Raw genomic sequence first — 23333 nt, 5'->3', positions numbered from 1 at the left:
TTGGGTTTTTGGGGTCTGATTTGTGATATTTTGGGCTCTGATTTGGGTTTTTGGGCTATTTTGGGCTCTGATTTGGGATATTTTGGGTCTGATTTGGGTTTTTGGGCTCTGATTTGGGTTTTTGGGCTATTTTGGGCTCTGATTTGGGATATTTTGGGTCTGATTTGGGTTTTTGGGCTCTGATTTGGGTTTTTGGGCTATTTTGGGCTCTGATTTGGGATATTTTGGGCTCTGTTTTGGGATATTTTGGGCTCTGATTTGGGTTTTTCGGATATTTTGGGGTCTGATTTGGGTTTTTGGGATATTTTAGGCTCTGATTTGGGTTTTTGGGATATTTTGGGCTCTGATTTGGGATATTTTGGGTCTGATTTGGGATATTTTGGGGTGTCGCAGGGCAGCAGAGGATGAAACTCTATGAACTGATCGTCAGCGGCTCCTACACCCCCCAGACCGTCCCCACGGGCAGCGGCAAAAACAGCGCAGAGAGCCCCGACACGGTGAGATTTTGGGGGAAATTCGGGGGGTTTGGGGCGATTTTGGGGAGTTTCAGGGGGCTGGGGGGCTGGGGGGACACGGTGAGAAAGGGGGGGGAGAGATTTTGGGGGGCTGGGAGGGGGTTTGGGGGGAATTGGGGGGAACATTGGGGGGTTTGGGGGCAATTTGGGGGGGTCTGGGGGCGATTTTGGGGGGGCTGGGGGGAAATTTGGGGGGTCTGGGGGCGATTTCGGGGGGGCTGGGGGGAAATTTGGGGGGTCTGGGGGGATTTCGGGGGGTCTGGGGGAGGCTTGGGGGGATTTCAGGGGAGAATTGGGGAGGATTTGGGGGGATTTAGGGGGTCTGAGGGGGGTCTGGGGGGAGTTTGGGGGGTCTGGGGGGAATTTCAGGGGGCGCGGGGGCGATTTCGGGGGGTCTGGGGGGAATTGGGGGAGAATTTGGGGGATTTGGGGGGATTTAGGGGATTTAGGGGGAAATTGGGGGGGATTTGGGGGGGTTTGGGGAGAATTGGGGAGGATTTTGGGGGATTTGGGGCGGGATTTCGGATTTAGTGGGAAATTGGGGGGATTTGGGGGGGGTTTGGGGAGAATTGGGGGAATTTGGGGGGATTTCAGGGGAGAATTGGGGGGGTTTGGGGGGAATTGGGGCAGATTTGGGGGGAAATTGGGGGGGTTTGGGGAGAATTGGGGAGGATTTGGGGGGATACGGAGGGGATTTGGGGTAATTTAGGGGGAAATTGGAGGGGATTTGGAGCAAATTCAGGAGGATTTGGGGGAATTTAGGGGGGAATTGGGGATTTGGAGGGAATTGGGGAGGATTTGGGGGGATTTAGGGGGAAATTGAGGGGATTTGGGGGGGTTTGGGGAGGATTTTGTTGTTTTTGGGGTTCCTGGGGGGGAATTTGAGGAAATTTTGGGGTGCCTGGGGTATTTCAGGGTTCCTGGGGGGGGGATTTCGGGGTGATTTTGGGTAATTTTGGGGCACCTGATGTGACTTTTGGGTAATTTTGGGGTGCCTGATGCGATTTTTGGGGTGATTTTGGTTGATTTTGGGTTCCTGGATGTGATTTTGGGGTGATTTGGGGTAATTTTGGGGTGATTTTGGGTAATTTTGGGGTGATTTTGGTTAATTTTGGGTTCCTGGATGTGATTTTGGGGTGATTTGGGGTAATTTTGGGGTGATTTTGGGTAATTTTGGGGTGATTTTGGTTGATTTTGGGGTGCCTTATGTGATTTTGGTTAATTTTGGGGTGATTTGGGGTAATTTTGGGGTGCCTGATGCGGTTTTTGGGGTGATTTTGGTTAATTTTGGGTAATTTTGGTTAATTTTGGGGTGATTTTGGTTAATTTTGGGGTGATTTTGGTTAATTTTGGGGTGATTTGGGGTAATTTTGGGGTGCCTGATGCGGTTTTTGGGGTGATTTTGGTTAATTTTGGGTAATTTTGGTTAATTTTGGGGTGATTTTGGTTAATTTTGGGGTGATTTTGGTTAATTTTGGGGTGATTTTGGTTAATTTTGGGGTGATTTGGGGTAATTTTGGGGTGCTGATGTGATTTTGGGGTGATTTTGGTTGATTTTGGGTTCCTGGATGTGATTTTGGAGTGATTTTGGGTAATTTTGGGGTGATTTTGGTTAATTTTGGGGTGCCCGATGCGATTTTGGGGTAATTTCGGTTATTTTTGGTTAATTTTGGTAATTAATTTCGGGGTGCCTGATGTGATTTTGGGTTGATTTTGGTTAATTTTGGTTAATTTTGGTAATTAATTTCGGGGTGCCCCCTCCCCCAGCCGCCCCCCCCGGCCGACCCCCCCCGGCGCCGCCCCTCGGCCGAGGGCCCCTTCGCCCCTCCCCCACCCCCGGGGGGCAGCGCGACCCCCCAGGACGGGGGTGGGGGAGGGGCCGGGGGGGGCTTCGGGCCCTTCGCCCCTCCCCCACCGCCACCCCCCTTCGGGGCCTTCGCCGACGGGAGCCCCTCCCCCTACGGCAGCAGGTGAGGCGGATTTTGGGGTCTTTTGGGGGATTTTGGGGATTTTTGGGATTTTGGGGGGGTTTGGGGGGATTTTGGGGGGTTTTGGGGGGGATTTGGGGGGAATTGGGGGGATTTGGGGGGAATTCGGGGGGATTTTGGGGGGATTTTTGGGATTTTGGGGGGAATTTGGGGGGAATTGGGGGGGAATTGAGGGTTTTGGGGGGGGTTTTGGGTTTTGGGGGGATTCGGGATTTTGGGGAGGATTTTGGATTTTTTGGGGAATTTCCCAGATATTTTTTTGAATTTCTCTGATTTTCGGGGGGATTCACCAGATTTTTTGGGGTTTTTTTCCAATTTTTTCTGGTGGGATTTCCCCTGTTTCTTGTGGGGTTTCCCAGATTTTTTGGGGGGGATTTTCCCAATTTTTTGTGGGGCTTTTTTCTCGATTTTTAGGGGGATTTCCCTCATTTATTAGGGGGATTTCCCTGATTTTTTTGCGTGGGATTTTCCCGATTTTTGGAGGGATTTCCCCCATTTTTTGAGAACTTTCTCAATTTTTTATGGGATTTGCCCAATTTTTTTTTTTTTTTTGAAATTTCCCTTATTTTTTGGGGTGGATTTCCCCGAATTTTTGGGGATGGATTTCCCCAGTTTTTTTGGGGTGGATTTCCCCAGTTTTTTTGGGGTGGATTTCCCCAATTTTTGGGGTTGATTTCCCCAATTTTTGGTGGGATTTCCCCAATTTTTGGGGTTGAATTTCCCCAATTTTTGGGGTTGATTTTCCCAATTTTTGGGGTGGAATATCCCCAATTTTTGGGTGTAGATTTCCCCAATTTTTGGGGTTGATTTCCCCAATTTTTGGGTGTAGATTTCCCCAATTTTTGGGGTTGATTTCCCCAATTTTTGGGGGGAATTTCCCCCATTTTCGGTGGGGAGTTTCCCCAATTTTGGGGTTGATTTCCCCAATTTTTGGGGTGGATTTCCCCAATTTTTGGGACGGGGGTTCCCCAATTTTGGGGTTTGATTTTCCCAGTTTTTTGGGGTGGAATTTCCCCAATTTTTGGGGTTGATTTCCCCAATTTTCGGGGTCTCACTGACCGCCCCTCCCCCTCTCCCCTTCCAGGCTCCCCTTCCCCCCGGACCCCTTCCCCTCCCCCCGCCGCCCCCCGGAGGGGGGTGGGGGAGTCCCGGGGGGCTCCTTCCCCTCCCGCCGCGCCCCTCCCCCACCCCCACCCCCTCCCCCACCCCCTCCCCCCTCGGGGGGCTCCTTCCTGCCCTTCCCCCCCCTCCCCCCACCCCCTCCCTGCCTCCCCCTTCTTCCCCTCCCCCGCCCTCCCCCTTCTTCCCCTCCCCCCGGGGGGCTCCCCCTGCCCCGCCCCCGCCCGGGGGGGGTCCCCGGCCCCCGAGGGGACCCCCGAGAGTGTCCCCTTCGCCCCCCACCCCAGCCTGGACTCGCGCATCGAGGCGCTGCTGAAGGAGCAGCGCTCCCACTTCTTCCCCGCCCCCACCCCCCACGAGGAGGAGGAGGAGGGTGGGGGAGGGGCGGGGGAGGAAGGCCCCCCCACCCCCACCCCCCCCAAACCCCCCCGCACCCCGCCCAGCCCCCCCCCCGCCGATGGGGAGGGGGAGGGGCCCGGGGAGCCCCCCCAGGAGGGGCCCGGGGGGGTCCCCGAAGAGCCCCCGGAGCCCCCCCGGGGTGGGGGAGGGGAGGGAGGAGCCCCCCCGAGCCCCCGACCCAACGGGCAGGAGAGGGTGAGTGGGGGAGGGGGCTTGGGGGGGGTTTGGGGGGGATTTGGGGGGGGATTGGGGGAGGTTTGGGGGGGTTTGGGGGGGTCTGGGGGGTTTTAGGGAGGCTTGGGGGGGGATTTGAGGGGTTTTGGGGAGGATTCGGGGGGGTTTGGTGGGATTTCGGGGGGTTTTGGGGAAATTTGGGGGGGTTGGGGGAAATTTTGGGGGATTTGGGGGGATTTGGGGAGGCTTGGGGGAGGTTTGGGGGGTTTTAGGGAGGCTTGGGGGGGGATTTGAGGGGTTTTAGGGGGATTTTGGGGGATTTGGGGAGGCTTGGGGGAGGTTTGGGGGGGGTTTGGGGGGTTTTAGGGAGGCTTGGGGGGGATTTGAGGGGTTTTGGGGAGGATTTGGGGGGGTTTGGGTGGGTTTGGGGGGTTTTGCGGAGGATTTGGGAAAATTTGGGGGGATTTTGGGGGGGATTTGGGGAGGTTTGGGGGGTTTTTGGGAGGCTTGGGGGGGATTTGAGGGGTTTTGGGGAGGATTCGGGGGGTTTTGGGTGGGTTTGGGGGGTTTAGGGGGGATTTTGAGGGGTTTTGGGGAGGCTTGGGGGGTTTGCGGGGAGGATTTGGGGGGTTCTGGGGGGGTTTGGAAGGATTTGAGGGGGTTTGGGGAAATTTTGGGGGGCTTTGGGGAGGCTTGGGGGGGTTTGGGGAGGTTTTGGGGGCAGTTCGGAAGGATTTGGGGAGGCTTGGGGAAATTTTGGGGAGATTTGAGGGGGTTTTGGGGAAATTTGGGGGGATTTAGGAGGCTTTGGGGAGGCTTTGGGGAGACTTGGGGGAGGATTTGGGGGGTTCTGGGGGGATTTGAGGGGGTTTGGGGAGGTTTTGGGGGGAATTGAGGGGGTTTTGGTGTGATTTGGGGTGGTTTGGGTGGTTTTTTGGGGGTTTTCGGGGTCATTCGGGCCATTTTCAGGTCAATGTAGCCCATTTTGGGGTGGTTTGGGCCATTTTGGGGTTGATTTGGGCCGTTTTTTGCAGTTTTTTGGGGTGATTCGGGCTGTTTTGGGGTGATTTGGGCCATTTTTGGGGTGATTTTTCCCATTTTGGGGTGATTCGGGCCGTTTTTGGGTTGATTTGTGTGGTTTTTTGCAGTTTTTTGGGGTGATTTGGGCTGTTTTTTGGGGTTATTTGGGCTGGTTTTTGGGGTAATTCGGTCTGTTTTGGGGTAACCTCCCATCTGGGGGTGCCCCCAGCCCCATTTCACCCCATTTTTCCCCCATTTTCAGACCTCCTCGGGGGAGGACATGGAAATCTCCTCCGACGACAACAGCGACGCCCCCCACGCCCCTCCCCCACTGCCGCCCTCCCCCTTCCCGGAGCCCCCTCCCCCTCCCCCCTCCTTCCCGCCCCCTCCCCCCCCCCAGCCCCTCATGGCCGTGCCCCTCCCCCCGCGCCCCCTCCCCGATTTCGGGGGGTCCCCCCCGGCGCTGTTGGAGCTTTTGGGGCGTCCGGGGGGGCGCTGGGGGGGGGTCCCCACCCCCCTCCCGCTGCTGAGCCGCCTCCGCGCCCCCAAATCCGCCTTTGGGGGGGGGGGAGGGGGCGGGGGGGGCGCCCCCTTCGCCCCTCCCCCACCGCCCCACTTCGCCCCTCCCCCGCCCCCCCGCTTCCCGCCCCCTCCCCCGCCCTTCGAGCCCCCCACGGCCGAGGAGAGACCCCCGGGGACGGACCCCCCGGCGCCCCCCGCGCCCCCCGAGCCCCCCGGGCCCGTGGAGGGGGTCCTGGCGGCGCTGGTGCAGGAGATGAAGGCCACGATGCAGCGCGACCTCAACCGGAAAATGGTGGAGAACGTGGCCTTCCGCGCCTTCGACGCGTGGTGGGAGCGCAAGGAGGAGCAGCTCAAGGTGGGCAAAAATCTCACCCAAATCTGACCCAAATCTGGGCAAAATCAGCCCAAAATCAGCCCAAAATCTGAGCAAAATCTGAGCAAAATCAGCCCAAAGTCTGACCAAAATCTGACCCAAATCTGACCCAAATCTTCGACGCGTGGTGGGAGCGCAAGGAGGAGCAGCTCAAGGTGGGCACAAAATCTGAGCCAAATCGGGGCAAATATGACCCAAAATCAGCCCAAAATCTGGGCAAAACCAGCCCCAAATCAGCCCAAAATCTGAGCAAAATCAGCCCAAAATCTGACCCAAATCAGCCCAAAATCTGACCTAAATCTGACCCAAAATCTGAGCAATACCTTCGACGCGTGGTGGGAGCGCAAGGAGGAGCAGCTCAAGGTGGGGAAAAAATCTGACCCAAATCTGGACAAATATGACCCAAAATCAGCCCAAAATCTGAGCAAAATCAGCCCAAAGTCTGACCAAAATCTGACCCAAATCTGACCCAAATCTTTGACGCGTGGTGGGAGCGCAAGGAGGAGCAGCTCAAGGTGGGCACAAAAGATGGGCAAAATCTCACCCAAATCTGGGCAAAATCAGCCCAAAATCTGGGCAAAATCTGAGTAAAACCAGCCCAAACTCTGACCCAAATCTGGGCAAAATCAGCCCAAGATCTGCTTTAAAATCTGACCCAAATCCGAGCAAAATCGGAGCCAAATCTGAGCAAAACCTGAGCAAAACCAGCCCAAAATCTGAGCAAAATCAGCCCAAAATCTGAGCAAAATCAGCCCAAAATCTGAGCAAAATCTGCTTTAAAATCTGCGCAAAACCAGCCCAAACTCTGACCCAAACCTGAGCAAAATCTGACCCAAATCTGACCCAAACCAGCCCAAAATCTGCTTTAAAATCTGACCAAAACCTGACCCAAAATCTGACCAAAACCAGCCCAAAATCTGCTTTAAAACCTGTCCCTGAACCTGACCCAAAATCTGACCCAAATCTGACCCAAAATCTGACCAAAATCTGACCCAAATCTGACCCAAATCTTCGACGCATGGTGGGAGTGCAAGGAGGAGCAGCTCAAGGTGGGGCACAAAGCTGAGCAAAATCTGAGCAAAATCAGCCCAAAATCAGCCCAAAATCAGCCCAAAATCTGAGCAAAATCTGAGCAAAACCAGCCCAAAATCTGACCAAAACTGCCCTGAAATCTGCTGCGGAACCAGCCCAAAATCTGAGCAAAACCAGCCCAAAATGTGCTTTAAAATCTGACCAAAAACCAGCCCAAAATCTGACCAAAACCAGCCCAAAATCTGCTGTGGAACCTGACCCAAATCTGACCCAAACCCCCCATTTTCCCCCCAAACCCCCCGTTTTTCCCCCAAACCCCCCATTTTCCCCCTGATTTTGCCCCCCTGACCCCCCCATTTTGCCCACCTGACCCCCGCTGTCGCCCCCCTGACCCCAATTTTGCCCCCCTGACCCCCCAATTTTGCCCGCAGCCCTTCCAGTCGGGCCGGGGCCGTGAGGAGGCCCCGAGGCCGAAGGAGCCGCCCCCCGCCCTCCTCTCCCTCTCCCTCGTGGACTGGGCCCGGGGAGGGGGCGCGGGGCTGCGGGGCGCCCTCCGGCTGCCCTCCTTCAAGGTGCCCGTTTGGGGGGTCCTGGGGGGGTCTGGGGGGTCTTGGAGGGGATTTTGGGGGTCTTGGAGGAGATTTGGGGGGTCTTGGAGGGGATTTTGGGAGGTCCTGGGGGGGTTTGGGGGGGTTTGGGGGATCCTGGAGGGGATTTGGGGGTGTTAGAGGGGATTTTGGGGGGTCTTGGAGGGGATTTGGGGGGGTTTGAGGGGGTTGGAGGGGATTTTGGGGGGGATTTGGGGGTCTTGGAGGGGATTTTGGGGGGGTTTGGGGGGTCCTGGGGAGGTTTGGGGGACCCTGGAGGGGATTTTGGGGGGTCCTGGGTGGGTCTGGAGGGGATTTGGGGATCTTGGAGGGGATTTTGGGGGGGATCTGGGGGTCCGGAAGGGGATTTGGGGGGGATCTGGGGGGCTTTGGGGGGGATCTGGGGGGTCTTGGAGGGGATTTGGGGGGTCCTGGGTGGGTCTAGGGGGGATTTGGGGGGTCCTGGGGGGCTTTGGGGGGTCCTGGGTGGGTCTAGGGGGGATTTGGGGGGTCCTGGGGGGCTTTGGGGGGGATTTATGGGTCTTGGAGGGGATTTTGGGGGGTCCTGGGTGGGTCTGGGGAGGATCTGGAGGGGATTTGGGTGGCCCTTGGGGAGATTTGGGGAGAATTGGGGGGTCCTGGGGGGCTTTGGGGAGTCTTGGAGGGGATTTGGGGGGTCTTGGAGGGGATTTGGGGAGTCCTGAAGGGGATTTTGGGGGGGCCTGGGTGGGTCTGGGGGGGTCCTGGGGGGGGTTGGGGGGTCTTGGAGGGGATTTTGGGGGGTCCTGGGTGGGTTTGGGGGTCTTGGAGGGGATCTGGGGAGTCCTGAAGGGGATTTTGGGGGGTCCTGGGCGGGTTTGGGGGGGTTCTGGAGGGGATTTGGGGGTCTTGGGGGGGGATTTGGGGGTTCTGGGGGGGATTTGGGGGTCCCGGGGGGCTTTGGGGTGCTGGGTGTCCCTTTTTGGGGCGGGTCTGGGGGATTTCGGGGTTCTTTTTTCTCCCTTTTTTCATTTTTTCCCATTTTTCCCCATTTTTCCCCATTTTCCCGCAGGTGAAGCGGAAAGAGCCGTCGGAGCTGAACGAGGGGGGGGAGGAGAAGCGCCCCCGACCCCCCACCCCCCCCGAGGAGGATGAGGATGGTGAGACCCCTCCCCAAAACCCCCAAAAAACCGCTAAAAAACCCCAAAAACCCCTATAGATACCCCCCAAAAACCCAAAAAACCCAAAAAACACCCCAAAAAACACCCCAAAAAACCCCAAAAACCCCTTTAGATACCCCCTAAAAACCCCAAAAACCCCAACCCCCCCAAAAACACCCCAAAACCCCCTTTAGATATGCCCTAAAAACCCCAAAAAACCCAAAAAAACACCCCAAATCCCCCAAAAAACTGCTAAAAAACCCCAAAAACACTTTAGATACGCCCTAAAAACTCCAAAAACCCCAAACCCTCCTCAAAAAAACCCCAAAAACCCCAACCCCCCAAAAAACCACCCCAAAAAAACCCCCAAAAAACACCCCAAAACCCGCTACTAAACCCCAGAAAACCCCCAAGAAACCACATAAACCCCCCCCCAAAAAGAATCCTAAATAGCCAAAAACTACCCCTAAAAATCCTCTAAAAAAACAAGAAAAAATCCCCCAAAAAAATCCCAAAAAAAACCCCTAAAAATTCTCCAAGTAACCCCAAAAAATCCTCCTAAAAACCACCAAAAAAAACCCCCAAAAAATCCCTAAAAAAGCTCCAAAAATCTCCCGGAAACCCCTAAAAAACCGCAAAAACCCCTTTAGATACCCCCGAAAAACCCCAACCCCCCCCAAAAAACACCCCAAAAAACACCCCAAAACCCACTAATAACCCCCAGAAAACCCCCAAGAAACCACAAAAAAAACCCCCCAAAAAAAAAACCCTAAATACCCAAAAAGTACCCAAAAAAATACCCTAAAAAACGAAGGAAAAAAAATCCCTAAAAAACTCCAAAAAAACCCTAAAAATCCTTCAAAGAAACCCCTAAAAATCCTCTAAAAAACCAAGAAAAAAAATCCCTAAAAAACCCCAAAAAAACCCCTAAAAATCCTCCAAGAAACCCCAAAAAATCCTCCAAAAAACCGCAAAAAATCCTCCTAAAAACCCAAAAACCCCCTGAAAAAACCCGCAAAAAACCCGCAAAAAACCCCAAAAAACCCACAAAAAATCCCCCGAACCACCCCAAAAAAAACCCCAAAAAACCCCAAAAACCCCAAATTTCCCCGAATTTGCCCCAAAGCAGAGAAGGAGCCGCCGCGCGCCGCGGAGGGCCCCAGAAAGCGCCGGAAACTGTTCCGGTTGGACAGCGAAGGGGAAGAGGCGTCCGAAGAGTCCTCCTCGGCCAAGGTGGGACCCCCCCCGATTTTGGGGACCCCCCCCCGAATTTTGGGGCCCCCCCCCGAATTTTGGGGCCCCCCCCCCCGGATTTTGGGAACCCCCCCCGTGTTTTGGGGATGGGTTTTGGGGACCCCCCCCCCGTGTTTTGGGGACCCCCCTGTGTTTTGGGGCCCCCCACGAATTTTGGGCCCCCCCCCCCGGATTTTGGGGACCCCCCCCCGGATTTTGGGGACGCCCCCCGATTTTGGGGCCCCCCCCCCGAATTTTGGGGCCCCCCCCCCCGAATTTTGGGGCCCCCCCCCCCGAATTTTGGGAACCCCCCCCGTGTTTTGGGGATGGGTTTTGGGGGACCCCCCCCCGTGTTTTGGGTACCCCCCCCGTGTTTTGGGGCCCCCCCCCCGAATTTTGGGAACCCCCCCCGTGTTTTGGGGATGGGTTTTGGGGACCCCCCCCCCGGATTTTGGGGCCCCCCCCCCGATTTTGGGGACCCCCTGACCCCCCGTGACCCCCAAAGGAGGAAGAGGAGGAGGAGGAGGAGGAGGACGAGGCCGAAGCGCAGAGGAGGAGGAGGAGGAGGAGGAGGAGGAAGGGGGAGGGGCCCCCCCCACCCCCCCGGGGACCCCCCCGGCCCGGCCCAGGTGAAGGTTTGGGGACATTTTCGGGGATTTTGGGACATTTTGGGGGGATTTGGGACATTTGGGACATTTTCGGGTCATTTGGGCCATTCGGGGACATTTTGGGGGGACTGGGGGACATTTTGGGGGGATTTGGGCCATTCGGGGACATTTTGGGGACATTTGGGGACATTTGGAGACATTTTGGGACATTTGGGGACATTTGGGGGTTGGGGACATCGAGGGGACCCCCCCGGCCGGGCCCGGGTGAGGGGTTTGGGGACGTTTGGGGACATTTTGGGTCATTTTGGGTCATTTTGAGTCATTTGGGGACATTTGGGGGAATTTGGGGACTTTGGGGGACGTTTGGGGGATATTTTGGGGGGGTTGGGGACATTTTTGGGGGGATTGGGGAGATTTTGGGGTTTGGGGACATTTGGGGACGTTTTGGGGGCATTTGGGGACATTTTGGGGATATTTTGGGGGGGTTGGGGACATTTTTGGGGGGCTGGGGACATTGGGGGGGTGGGGACATTGGGGGTTTGGGGACATTTTGGGTCATTTCGGGTCATTTGGGGACATTTGGGGACATTTGGGTCATTTGGGACCATTTTGGGTCATTTCGGGTCATTTGGGACCGTTTTGGGACATTTCGGGTCATTTGGGGACATTTGGGGATGTTTTGGGGACATTTTAGGAATATTTGGGGATATTTTGGGAATATTTGGGGACATTTTTGGGGGGTTTGGGGTCACTGTGGGGGGCGCAGGGGGGTGACCCCACTGTTGTCACTGCAGAGGAGGAGGAGGAAGAGGAAGAAGAGGAAGAAGAGGAAGAAGAGGAGGAGGAGGAGGAGGAGGAGGAGGAGGAAGAGGCTGAAGGCTCCTCCAAACTGTCGCCGTTCGAGGGGGGAGGGGACAGCAGCTCCTCCTCCCCGCGGCCTTCGTCCTCACCCTCCTCATCCTCATCCTCCTCATCATCATCATCATCATCATCATCATCATCCTCCGAGGACGAGGCCGAAGAGCCGCCGGAGCCGCCGCGGCCGCCCTCCCCCAAACCGGGTAAGTACCGCCCCAATTTCCCCAAAATTCGGGGCGAATATCCCAAAATTCGAGGTGGATATCCCAAATTTGGGGTGAATCTCCCAAATTTCGGGGTGGAGCTCCCAAATTCTGGGTTTAATATCCCAAATTTTGGGGTGAATCTCCCAAAATTCGGAGTGAATCTCCCAAATTTCGGGGTGAATCTTTCAACTTTTGGGGTGGATCTCCCAAATTTTGGGGTGGATATCCCAAATTTCGGGGTGAATATCCCAAAATTCAAGTTAATCTCCAAAATTTTGGGGTGAATCTCTCAAATTTCGGGGTGAATATCCCAAATTCGGGGTGGATCTCCCAAAATTCGGGGTGAATCTCCCAAATTTCAGTGTGGATCTCCCCAAATTTCGGGGTGAATATCCCAAAATTCGGGGTGGATCTCCCAGATTTCGGGGTGAATCTTTCAACTTTTAGGGTGGATCTCCCAAATTTCGGGGTGAATATTTCAAATTTTGGGGTGAATCTCCCAAATTTTGGGGTGAATCTCCCAAATTTCGGGATCCCCCCGCTGACCCCCCCCTTTTCTCCCGCAGCCCCTCCCCCGCCGCCGCCGCGCCCCTCCTCGCCCATCCCGCTGCTGCCGCCCCCCAAAAAACGCCGAAAGGCCGAAGAGCCGCCCCCCGCCCCCCCACAACCACCCCCCCCGAGCCCCCCGAGCCCCCCGAGCCCCCCCAAACCCCCCACGCCCCTCCCCCGGCGCCGCGAGCCCCCCGCCCGCCCCCCGGTGCCGCCGCCGCGGTTGGTGGCGAACCTCCCGGCCGATCACGCGTCGCTGGTGAAGAGCTGCGCCGACACCTCCACCAACACCACCAACGCCACCGACGGGGGTCCCGCGCGACGCCCCCCGCCCCGGCGCCCGCCCCGCGCCGCCGCCGAGCACCTCGGGGCCTCCTCGCTGCTGGAGCTGTCCCGCGGCGCGCACAGCGCCCCCCGCAGGAGCCCCCAGCGCGGCGTTGGCGGCGATTTGGCGGTGTTGGCGGCCATCGCTCTCGATGACACCGACACCGACGCGCCGCCGGTGCTGCTGGAGCACAACTACGCCAAAACGCCGCCGGCCGCGCCCGCCGGGCACGCGCCGTGCCTGGAGGAGGTGCTGGAGGCGCCCGAGGAGGTGGTGGCGGAGCTGCCGCCGGTCGGCGGCACCGACAGCGACGCGGCGGTTCCGTCGGCGGTTCCGCCGCGGCGCAAACGGCACCGACCGCCGCCGCCGTCATCATCATCATCATCATCATCGAGTGACAGCGACAGCGACAGCGACAGCAGCGAGGGCGGCGCGCGGCGGTGGCTGCGGCCCCGTGGTGGCGGCACCGCGCCGGTGGCACCGGTGGCCTTCGCGCCGCGCAGCGAGTTCGAGCAGATGACGATCCTGTACGACATCTGGAGCGCCGGGCTGGACGCCGAGGACGCGCGGTTCCTGCGGGTCACCTACGAGCGGCTGCTGCAGCAGGACGGCGCCGCCCATTGGCTCAACGACACCCACTGGGTGCCCCACACCGATATCCTGACGGGGCTGCGGGTGGGGAGTGGGTGGGGACACTGGATTGGGTGTTGGGGACACAAAAATGGGTGTTGGGGATATTGGGATGGGCGTTGGGGACATTGGAATGGGCGTTGGGGACATTGGGATGGGTGTTGGGGACATTGGGATGGGCACTGGAGACATTGAATGGGTGTTGGGGACATTGGGATGGGCGTTGGGGACGTTGGATTGGGTGTTGGGGACGTTGGGATGGGCGTTGGGGACACTGGATTGGGTGCTGGGGACACAAAAATGGGTGTTGGGGACATTAAATGGGTGTTGGGGACGTTGGATTGGGCGTTGGGGACATTGGGATGGGCGTTGGGGACATTGGGACGGGTGTTGGGGACATTGGAATGGGCGTTGGGGACACTGGGACGGGTGTTGGGGACATTGGGATGGGCGTTGGGGACATTGGAATGGGCGTTGGGGACATTGGAATGGGCGTTGGGGACACTGGGACGGGTGTTGGGGACATTGGAATTGGCGTTGGGGACATTTGGATGGTTGTTGAGGACACAGGAATGGGCGTTGAGGACACAGGGATGGGCACTGGGGACACAAGGGTGGCACTGGGGACACCAAGATGGGTGTTGGGGACATTGGGATGGGCGTTGGGGACGTTGGAATGGGTGTTGGGGACACAAAAATGGGTGTTGGGGACATTGAATGGGTGTTGGGGACATTGGGATGGGCGTTGGGGACATTGGAATGGGCGTTGGGGACATTGGAATGGGCGTTGGGGACATTGGGATGGGTGTTGGGGACATTGGGATGGGCACTGGAGACATTGAATGGGTGTTGGGGACATTGGGATGGGCGTTGGGGACACTGGATTGGGTGCTGGGGACACAAAAATGGGTGTTGGGGACATTGGATGGGTGTTGGGGACACTGGATTGGGTGCTGGGGACACAAAAATGGGTGTTGGGGACATTGGAATGGGCGTTGGGGACACTGGGACGGGTGTTGGGGACATTGGAATGGGCGTTGGGGACACAAAAATGGGTGTTGGGGACACTGGAGTGGGGGTTGGGGACACTGGAGTGGGGGTTGGGGACACTGGAGTGGGTGTTGGGGACATTGGATGGGTGTTGGGGACATTGGAATGGGCGTTGGGGACATTGGGATGGGCGTTGGGGACGTTGGATGGGTGTTGGGGACATTGGATGGGCGTTGGGGACGTTGGATGGGTGTTGGGGACACAATGGTGGCACTGGGGACACCAAAATGGGCATTGGGGACACAAGGGTGGCACTGGGGACACAAAGATGGGCGTTGGGGACATTGGGATGGGCGCTGGGGACATGGGGATGGCCATTGGGGACATTGGAATGGCCATTGGGGACATTGGATGGGATTTGGGGACATTGGAATGGACCTTGGGGATATTGGATGGGTGTTGGGGACATTGGATGGTTGTTGAGGACACAAGGGTGGCACTGGGGACACCAAGATGGGCTTTGGGGACACGGGGATGTGCACTGGGGACACAAGGGTGACATCGGGGACATTTGGATGGTTGTTGAGGACACCAAGATGGGCATTGGGGACACAAGGGTGGCACTGGGGACACAGGGATGGGTTTTGGGGACACCAAGATGGGTGTTGGGGACATTGGATGGGCATTGGGGGACACAAAGATGGGCACTGAGAACATTGGATGGGCATTGGGGACACAGGGATGGGCCCTGGGGACACCAAGATGGGTGTTGGGGACCCAAGGGTGGCATTGGGGACATTGGATGGGCACTGGGGACACAGGGATGGGCATTGGGGACATTTGGATGGTTGTTGAGGACACAAGGGTGGCACTGGGGACCCAAGGGTGGCTCTGGGGCCCCAAGGGTGCCATCGGGGACACATGGATGGGCTCTGGGGACCCAAGGGTGCCATCGGGGACATTGGAATGGGTGTTGGGACACTGGATGAGCTCTGGGGACACAAGGGTGCCATCGGGGACACCAAGATGGGTGTTGGGGACATTGGGATGGGAGTTGGGACATTTGGGTGGTTGTTTGGGACACCAAGATGGTTGTTGAGGACATTGGAATGGGCATTGGGGACATTAAATGGGTGTTTGGGACATTGGAATGGGCATTGGGGACATTGGGATGGGTGTTGGGGACATTGGGATGGGTGCTGGGACATTTGGGTGGTTGTTTGGGACACAAAGATGGGCATTGGGGACACAGGGATGAGTTTGGGGACATTGAATGGGCCCTGGGGCCCCAAGGGTGCCATGGCTGTCCCGTTGTCCCTTGACGCGCTCACTGACGCGCGCGGGCAGCCCGCGGCGCCGGCGCCGGTGGCCGGAGAGCCGCGAGCACCGGACGGGCAGCGCCCGCAGCGAGGGCTACTACCCCATCAGCCGGCGCGAGAAGGCGCGCTACCTGCGGCCCTGCCCCGCGCCGCGCCCCGACCCCGACGCGCCCGACGCACAGGTGAGCCCCGGGACGTCCCCACGGTGTCCCCGATGTCACCGCGGTGTCCCCACGCTGTCACCGCCCGCAGGGCCCCAACCGCGTCCTGTCGGAGCGCCGCTCGGAGCAGCGGCGGCTGCTCAGCGCCATCGGCGCGGCCGCGCTGCCGGACAGCGACCTGCTCAAGCTCAACCAGCTCAAGGTGGGTCCCGGTGGCGGCTCCGGGGTGGCGCGGTGTCACTGCGGTCACACCGGTGTCACTGGGTGTCCCCGGCACCGGTGACGTGTCCCCGTGTGCCGTCCTCGTGTCCCCCTCTTGTCCCCGTGTCCCCCCGTGTCCCCCCGTGTCCCCCCGTCCCATCCCCGTGTCCCCATGTCCCCGTGTCCCCCTGTGCCACCCCCGTGTCCCCCCCATGTCCCTGTGACCCCCCATGTCCCTGTGAACCCCATGCCATCCCCGTGACCCCCCCATGTCCCTTTGTCCCCCCGTGCCATCCCCATCCCTGGTGACACGTCTCCATGTCCCCCGTGTGCCATCCCTGTGTCCCTTTGTCCCCCCATGCCATCCCCATGTCCCCATGTCCCCACCGTGTCCCCCTGTGTCCCTTTGTCCCTCCATGCCATCCCCATGTCCCCCCGTGTCCCTGTGGCCCCCCATGTCCCTGTGTCCGCTGTGCCATCATCACATCCCCGTGTCCCCCTGTGTCCCTTTGTCCCCCCCATGTCCCCCCTGTGACCCCCCATGTCCCTGTGACCCCCGTGTCCCCCCCGTGTCCCTTTGTCCCCGTGTGCCACCCCTGTGTCCCTTTGTCCCCCCGTCCCCATCCCCGTGTCCCCGGTGCCATCCCCGTGTCCCCCCGTGTCCCTTTGTCCCCCCCATGTCCCCCTGTGCCATCCCCGTGTGCCATCTCCGTGTCCCCCCCCATGTCCCTGTGACCCCCGTGTCCCCCCCGTGTCCCTTTGTCCCCATGTGCCACCCCCGTGTCCCCGTGTGCCACCCCTGTGTCCCTTTGTCCCCCTGTGCCATCCCCATGTCCCCATGTCCCCCTGTGCCATCCCCATGTCCCCATGTCCCCCCGTGCCACCCCCGTGTCCCCCCCGTGTCCCTTTGTCCCCATGTGCCACCCCCATGTCCCCATGTCCCTCTGTGCCATCCCCGTGTCCCCCCCGTGCCATCCCTGTGTCCCCCATTGTGTCCCCCCCGTGCCATCCCTGTCCCCATTTCCCCCATCGTGTCCCCCTGTGCCACCCCCGTGTCCCCCCATGTCCCCCCGTGCCGTCCCCATGTCCCCCATCGTGTCCCCCCGTGCCCTCCCCGTGTCCCCCTGTGTCCCCCCATGTCCCCTCGTGTCCCTTTGTCCCCATGTGCCATCCCCGTGTCCCCCTGTGCCATCCCCATGTCCCCCCATGCCATCCCTGTGTCCCCCCGTGTCCCTGTGACCCTCCATGTCCCTGTGACCCCCGTGTCCCCCGTGTCCCTGTGACCCCCCCATGTCCCCGGTGCCACCCCCGTGTCCCCCCCGTGTCCCTTTGTCCCCATGTGCCACCCCCTGTCCCCCCCTGTCCCTGTGTCCCCCCCGTGTCCCTGTGTCCCCGGTGCCACCCCTTTTGTCCCCATTTCCCCGTGTCCCCGGTGCCACCCCCGTGTCCCCCGTGTCCCTGTGACCCCCCCGTGTCCCCGGTGCCACCCCTGTGTCCCCCCTTTGTCCCCCCAGTTCCGGAAGAAGCGTCTCCGCTTCGGCCGCAGCCGCATCCACGAGTGGGGTCTGTTCGCCATGGAGCCCATCGCGGCCGACGAGATGGTCATCGAGTACGTGGGCCAGAACATCCGCCAGGTGCGTGTCCCATCAGTGTCCCCACGGTGTCCCCAAGGTGTCATCGGGGCCATCGGTGTCCCCACGGTGTCCCCAAGGTGTCCCCAGGGTCATCAGTGTCCCCTCGGTGTCCCCAAGGTGTCCCCGTGGTGTCCCCAGGGCCATCAGTGTCCCCACGGTGTCCCTGCAGTGTCCCCAGGGCCATCGGTGTCCCCACAGTGTCCCATCAGTGTCCCCTCGGTGTCCCCTCGGTGTCCCCAGACCCCCTCAGGTGTCCCCAGGGCCATCGCTGTCCCCACGGTGTCCCCATGGTGTCCCCGGGGCTTTGGGTGGCCTCGGGTGGCCTTGGGTGTCCTTGGGTGTCCTTGGGTGGCCTCTGGGTGACCTCTGGGTGACCTTGGGTGGCCTCTGGGTGGCCTCTGGGTGACCCCGGGTGTCCTTGGCTGATCTCAGGTGGCCTTGGGTGGCCTCTGGTGAACTTGGTTGGCCTCTGGGTGGTCTCTGGGTGACCTCTAGGTGTCCTTGGGTGTCCTTGGGTGTCCTTGGGTGGCCTCTGGGTGACCTCTGGGTGACCTTGGTTGGCCTCTGGGTGGTCTCTGGGTGACCTCTGGGTGACCCCAGGTGGCCTCTGGGTGGCCTTGGATGGCCTCTGGGTGACCTCTGGGTGGCCTCGGGTGTCCTTGGGTGACCTTGGGTGGCCTCTGGGTGTCCTTGGGTGTCCTTGGGTGACCTCTGGGTGGCCTCTGGGTGGCCTCTGGGTGACCTCTGGGTGGCCTTGGGTGACCTCTGGGTGTCCTTGGGTGGCCTTGGGTGGCCTTGGGTGGCCTCGGGTGGCCTCTGGGTGGCCTTGGGTGACCTCTGGTGACCTTGGGTGGCCTCTGGGTGACCCCGGGTGTCCTTGGCTGATCTCGGGTGGCCTTGGGTGGCCTCTGGTGAACTTGGTTGGCCTCTGGGTGGTCTCTGGGTGACCTCTGGGTGACCCCGGGTGGCCTCTGGGTGTCCTTGGGTGACCTCTGGGTGGCCTTGGGTGGCCTCGGGTGGCCTTGGTTGGCCTCGGGTGACCCCGGGTGACCTCTGGGTGTCCTTGGGTGACCTCTGGGTGGCCTCTGGGTGGCTTTGGGTGACCTCGGGGTGGCCTTGGGTGACCTCTGGGTGTCCTTGGGTGACCTTTGGGTGGCCTCGGGTGGCCTCTGGGTGGCCTCTGGGTGACCTCTGGTGACCTTGGGTGGCCTCTGGGTGACCCCGGGTGTCCTTGGCTGATCTCGGGTGGCCTTGGGTGGCCTCTGGGTGACCTCGGGTGGCCTCTGGGTGGCCTCTGGGTGGCCTTGGGTGACCTCTGGTGACCTTGGTTGGCCTCTGGGTGGTCTCTGGGTGACCTCTGGGTGACCCCCGGGTGGCCTCTGGGTGGCCTTGGGTGCCCTTGGGTGACCCCGGGTGACCTCGGGTGACCCCGGGTGACCCCGGGTGGCCTTGGCTGACCCCGGGTGACCCGGGGTGGCCTCGGTGACGCGGGGCGGGCGCAGGTGGTGGCGGACATGCGTGAGAAGCGCTACGCGCAGGAGGGCATCGGCAGCAGTTACCTGTTCCGCGTGGACCACGACACCATCATCGACGCCACCAAGTGCGGCAACCTGGCGCGCTTCATCAACCACTGCTGCACGGTGAGCGCGGCGCGGGGGGCGCGGGGGGCCGGGGGGCTTGGGGGGTCCTGGGGGGCTCGGGGGGCTCAGGGGGTCCTGGTGGTCCCCAGGGCTTGGGGGTCCCACTGACCCCTTTAGTGCTTGGGGGGCTCAGGGGGTCCTGCTGGTCCCCAGGGCTTGGGGGTCCCACTGACCCCTGGTGCTTGGGGGGCTCTGGGGGTCCCACTGACCCCTTTAGTGCTTGGGGGGCTCTGGGGGTCCTGGTGGTCCCCAGGGCTTGGGGGGCTTGGGGGTCCTGGTGGTCCCCAGGGCTTGGGGGGCTCTGGGGGTCTGATGGTCCCCAGGACTTGGGGGGCTCGGGGGGTCTGATGGTCCCCAGGACTTGGGGGGCCGGGGGGCTTGGGGGTCCCCAGGACTTGGGGGGCTCTGGGGGTCCCACTGACCCCTTTAGTGCTTGGGGGGCTCAGGGGGTCCTGGTGGTCCCCAGGGCTTGGGAGGCTCTGGGGGTCTGATGGTCCCCAGGACTTGGGAGGCGCGGGGGGTCCTGGTGGTCCCTTTAGTGCTTGGGGGGCTCGGGGGGCGCTGGGGGTCCCGGGGCTTGGGGGTCCCACTGACCCCTGGTGCTTGTGGGGCTTGGGGGGTCCTGGTGGGCCCCAGGGCTTGTGGGGCGCTGGGGGTCTGCTGGCCCCTTTACTGCTTGGGGGGCCCACTGACCCCCGGGGCTTGGGGGGCTATGGGGGTCCTGGTGGCCCCCAGGGCTTGGGGGTCCCACTGACCCCTTTAGTGCTTGGGGGGCTCTGGGGGTCCTGGTGGCCCCCAGGGCTTGGGGGGCACGGGGGGTCCTGGTGGTCCCCAGGGCTTGGGGGTCCTGCTGACCCACGGTGCTCTGTGGGTCCCCCTGACCCCTCATGCCCTGGGGGTCGCTGTGGGTCCCACTGACCCCAGTACTTGGGGGTCCCCTCACCCCGGTACTTGTGGGTCCCACTGACCCCGGTACTTGTGGGTCCCGCTGACCCCGGTGCTTGGGGGTCCCGCTGACCCCGGTACTTGGGGGTACCACCGACCCCCCGGTACTTGTGGGTCCCGCTGACCCCGGTGCTTGGGGGTACCACCGACCCCCCCGTACTTGTGGGTCCGCTGACCCCCGGTGCCCCCCAGCCCAACTGCTACGCCAAGGTGATCACCATCGAGGCGCAGAAGAAGATCGTCATCTACTCGAAGCAGCCGATCGGCGTCAACGAGGAGATCACCTACGACTACAAGTTCCCCATCGAGGACACCAAGATCCCGTGCCTGTGCCGCACCGAGAGCTGCCGCGGCACCCTCAACTGACGCGCCGGCGCCGCGCGGGGCCCGCGGCGGGAACGGCGGCGCGACCGCGGCTCGGGGGCCGAGGGTGACGCGGCGCGTCCGCGGTTGGGTTTTGGCCAACGTGGTTGGGGTTTGGCTGCCACCGTTGGGTTTTGGCCACCATGGTTGGGTTTTGGCCACCAGCGTTGGGTTTTGGCCACCATGGTTGGGTTTTGGCCACCAGCGTTGGGTTTTGGCCACCATGGTTGGGTTTTGGCCAACGTGGTTGGGTTTTGGCTGCCACCATTGACTTTTGGCCACCATGGTTGGGGTTTGGCCACCACCGTTGGATTTTGGCCGCCACCGTTGACCTTTGGTCACCACTGTTGGATTTTGGCCGCCATGGTTGGGGTTTGGCTGCCACCATTGACCTTCGGCCGCTGTGGTTGACGTTTGGCCACCGCCGTTGGCTTTTGGCTGCCATAGTTGGGGTTTGGCCACCGCCGTTGGCTTTTGGCCACCACCGTTGGGGTTTGGCTGCCACCATTGACCTTTGGTTGCCGTGGTTGACGTTTGGCCACCGCAGTTGGGTTTTGGGCACCGCCGTTGGGTTTTGGCCACCGGGATCAGCGTTTGGCCACCGGGAGCCACCACCGACCGGAGGGAGCCGAGAGTCGACCTTTGGCCGCCGCGGCACTGCCGCCCCTCCCCCACCACGATGACATCACCGTGACATCACCGCGACATCGCCGTGACATCATCGCGACGTCGCCGTGACATCATCGCGACGTCACCGCGCCCCTCCCCCCTCCCAAAAAAGGCTTTTTTCTCCCTTTTTTTTGGCTGTTTCTTGTAGAAACTGGGGGCGTGTCTGGGGTGGGGGGGGGGATGTGGGGGAGGGGGGGGTCTGCCCCTCCCCCCCCCGCCCCTCCCCCCACTCTGTAAATACCCCCGGGGGGTGTAAATACCTGTACATGCCCCTCCCCCCTGTACATATGTGGATATGGGGGGGCCCCCGAGCCCCCCCTTTTTATAAAGGGCCACTGAGCTTTGGCACCGCCTCCGTCTCTGTTTTTTGGGGGGCTCTGGGAGGTTTTGGGGGTTTTGGGGTTGGCCTGTGGGACTCTGGGACATGTGTGAGGGATTTTTGGGGATTTTGGGGGTTTTGGGGTTGTCCTGTGGGACTTCTGGGGATTTGTGAAGGATTTTGGGGGGCTCTGGGGGGTTTTGGGGGTTTTGGGGTTGGCCTGTGGGACTCTGGGACACGTGTGAGGGATTTTGGGGGATTTAGGGGGTTTTGGGGTCGGCCTGTGGAACTCTGGGACACGTGTGAGGGATTTTGGGGGGCTCTGAGGGGTTTTGGGGTCGGCCTGTGGGACTCTGGGACATGTGTGAAGGATTTTGGGGGGCTCTGAGGGGTTTTGGGGTGTGAGCTGTGAGTATGAGGAGGGCTCAGAGCAGCCCCAGGTGTGAGCTGTGAGGATGATGAGGGCTCACAGGTGTGAGCTGTGAGGATGATGAAGGCTCACAGGTGAGAGCTGTAAGGATGATGAGGGCTCACAGGTGTGAGCTGTGAGGATGATGAAGGCTCACAGGTGTGAGCTGTGAGGATGATGAGGGCTCACAGGTGAGAGCTGTGAGGATGATGAGGGCTCACAGGTGAGAGCTGTGAGGATGATGAGGGCTCACAGGTGAGAGCTGTGAGGATGATGAGAAGGGGGCGGCTCCTACAGGGGCTGATTTAGAGGGAGTTTTTCCTCACATCACTTTTGCACGGAGCTGCTGGAGGAGAGGAGTTTTTGGGGGGCTCCCGGGGCTGTCTCATGGAGGGACGATGGGCGCTTCGGAAAGGATTTGGGGGATCATTTGGATTCGTGGAGCTTTGCTCAAAGGAGGAGCCGAGGGACAAACCTTCGTGCCGAGAAGCAGCAGCCAAACAGGTGAGCCGATGTGCCTTTGTAGTGGGGAATTTTCTCTTTTACCTTTTGAATTTCATCATCCTGAGGTTGAAATGAAGGGGGCTGCCCTGTTGTCCCGCCTTTTAAGGGTTTGGATTGAGGTAAAATTCTGCTTTTTGCCATCATTTGAGGCAAACCCCTTCTTTTCTGCTCTTCTGGGGGATGCAATTGAAGGGGAGCCCACATTTCTTTGCCCTCGTTGAAGTGAGAATGTAGTGTTGGTTTTGGTGGGTTTAAGTTAATTAATTAAGTTAATTAGTAAGTTTGGTTTTTTTATTTGATAATTGCCTTCTTGTTTATTCGATTACAGAGGTTTTATTCATTTGGTTTGTTTAATTGTTGTGAATATTTTATTGTTACCGGTAATTTGGGAGTTATTGTTTATGGTTACATTTATCTTTTGGTGATGTGTTTATTTCCAGCTACTATTTGTATTTTGATGGTTTGAAGCATTATGGCTTTATTGAGTTAGGAATAATTTTTTTCGCTGTTAATTTAAGTTTATTTATTTGGGTTTTTGTTTTAGTTTGATGTTTTTGTTGGTTGCTTTTTATTAGTGGGTTATTTTAGGAACTTGTGTATTTATATTGTGGATTTTTTTAGGTAGTTTTTTATTTGGGTACTTATCTTTTTATTGTCTAGTGTTTTAGATTTTTTAATATCGTTTATTACTTTGGTTTTTAAAGTTAACTTAGCAGACTACTGGTTACTCTTGGAGTTAGTGTAGAGGTATGGTTTTCATTTTTAGTAGCTTTCAGGGTCTGTTGTGTGGTTTCAAGTTTAGTAAGCTGGTTGGACTTTTTCTAGTGGGTTTTGTGATTTGTTCTCTATATGTGTTTTGGTTTCTGTGGGCTGTTTTTTATTTTTGTTTCATTTTTGTGATG

At 59.2% G+C, this 23333-nt stretch overlaps 1 protein-coding gene across 1 annotated transcript in view; it reads left to right on the top strand.

Moving 5' to 3' along the window:
- LOC140681360 (histone-lysine N-methyltransferase SETD1A-like) overlaps window positions 1-21544 on the top strand; it is a gene marked incomplete at its 5' end in the record, with an annotated part of 22615 nt that extends 1071 nt beyond the window's left edge. Inside the window, 14 exons of the mRNA XM_072921008.1 lie at window positions 394-497; window positions 2283-2485; window positions 3588-3741; window positions 5616-6092; window positions 7574-7714; window positions 8781-8829; window positions 9995-10101; window positions 11527-11770; window positions 12340-13302; window positions 15599-15768; window positions 15839-15949; window positions 17463-17582; window positions 19085-19222; window positions 20360-21544. Coding sequence (XP_072777109.1) covers window positions 394-497; window positions 2283-2485; window positions 3588-3741; window positions 5616-6092; window positions 7574-7714; window positions 8781-8829; window positions 9995-10101; window positions 11527-11770; window positions 12340-13302; window positions 15599-15768; window positions 15839-15949; window positions 17463-17582; window positions 19085-19222; window positions 20360-20533 — 3155 coding nt within the window. The remainder of the gene's footprint in view (window positions 1-393; window positions 498-2282; window positions 2486-3587; window positions 3742-5615; window positions 6093-7573; window positions 7715-8780; window positions 8830-9994; window positions 10102-11526; window positions 11771-12339; window positions 13303-15598; window positions 15769-15838; window positions 15950-17462; window positions 17583-19084; window positions 19223-20359) is intronic.
- Window positions 21545-23333: the final 1789 nt, after the last annotated feature.

This window comes from Taeniopygia guttata, chromosome 35 (assembly GCF_048771995.1).
Source record: "Taeniopygia guttata chromosome 35, bTaeGut7.mat, whole genome shotgun sequence".
Classification (NCBI taxonomy): Eukaryota; Metazoa; Chordata; class Aves; order Passeriformes; family Estrildidae; genus Taeniopygia; species Taeniopygia guttata.
Note: the sequence above shows the minus strand (reverse complement) of the source record. Positions and strands in the feature narration are given on the sequence as shown.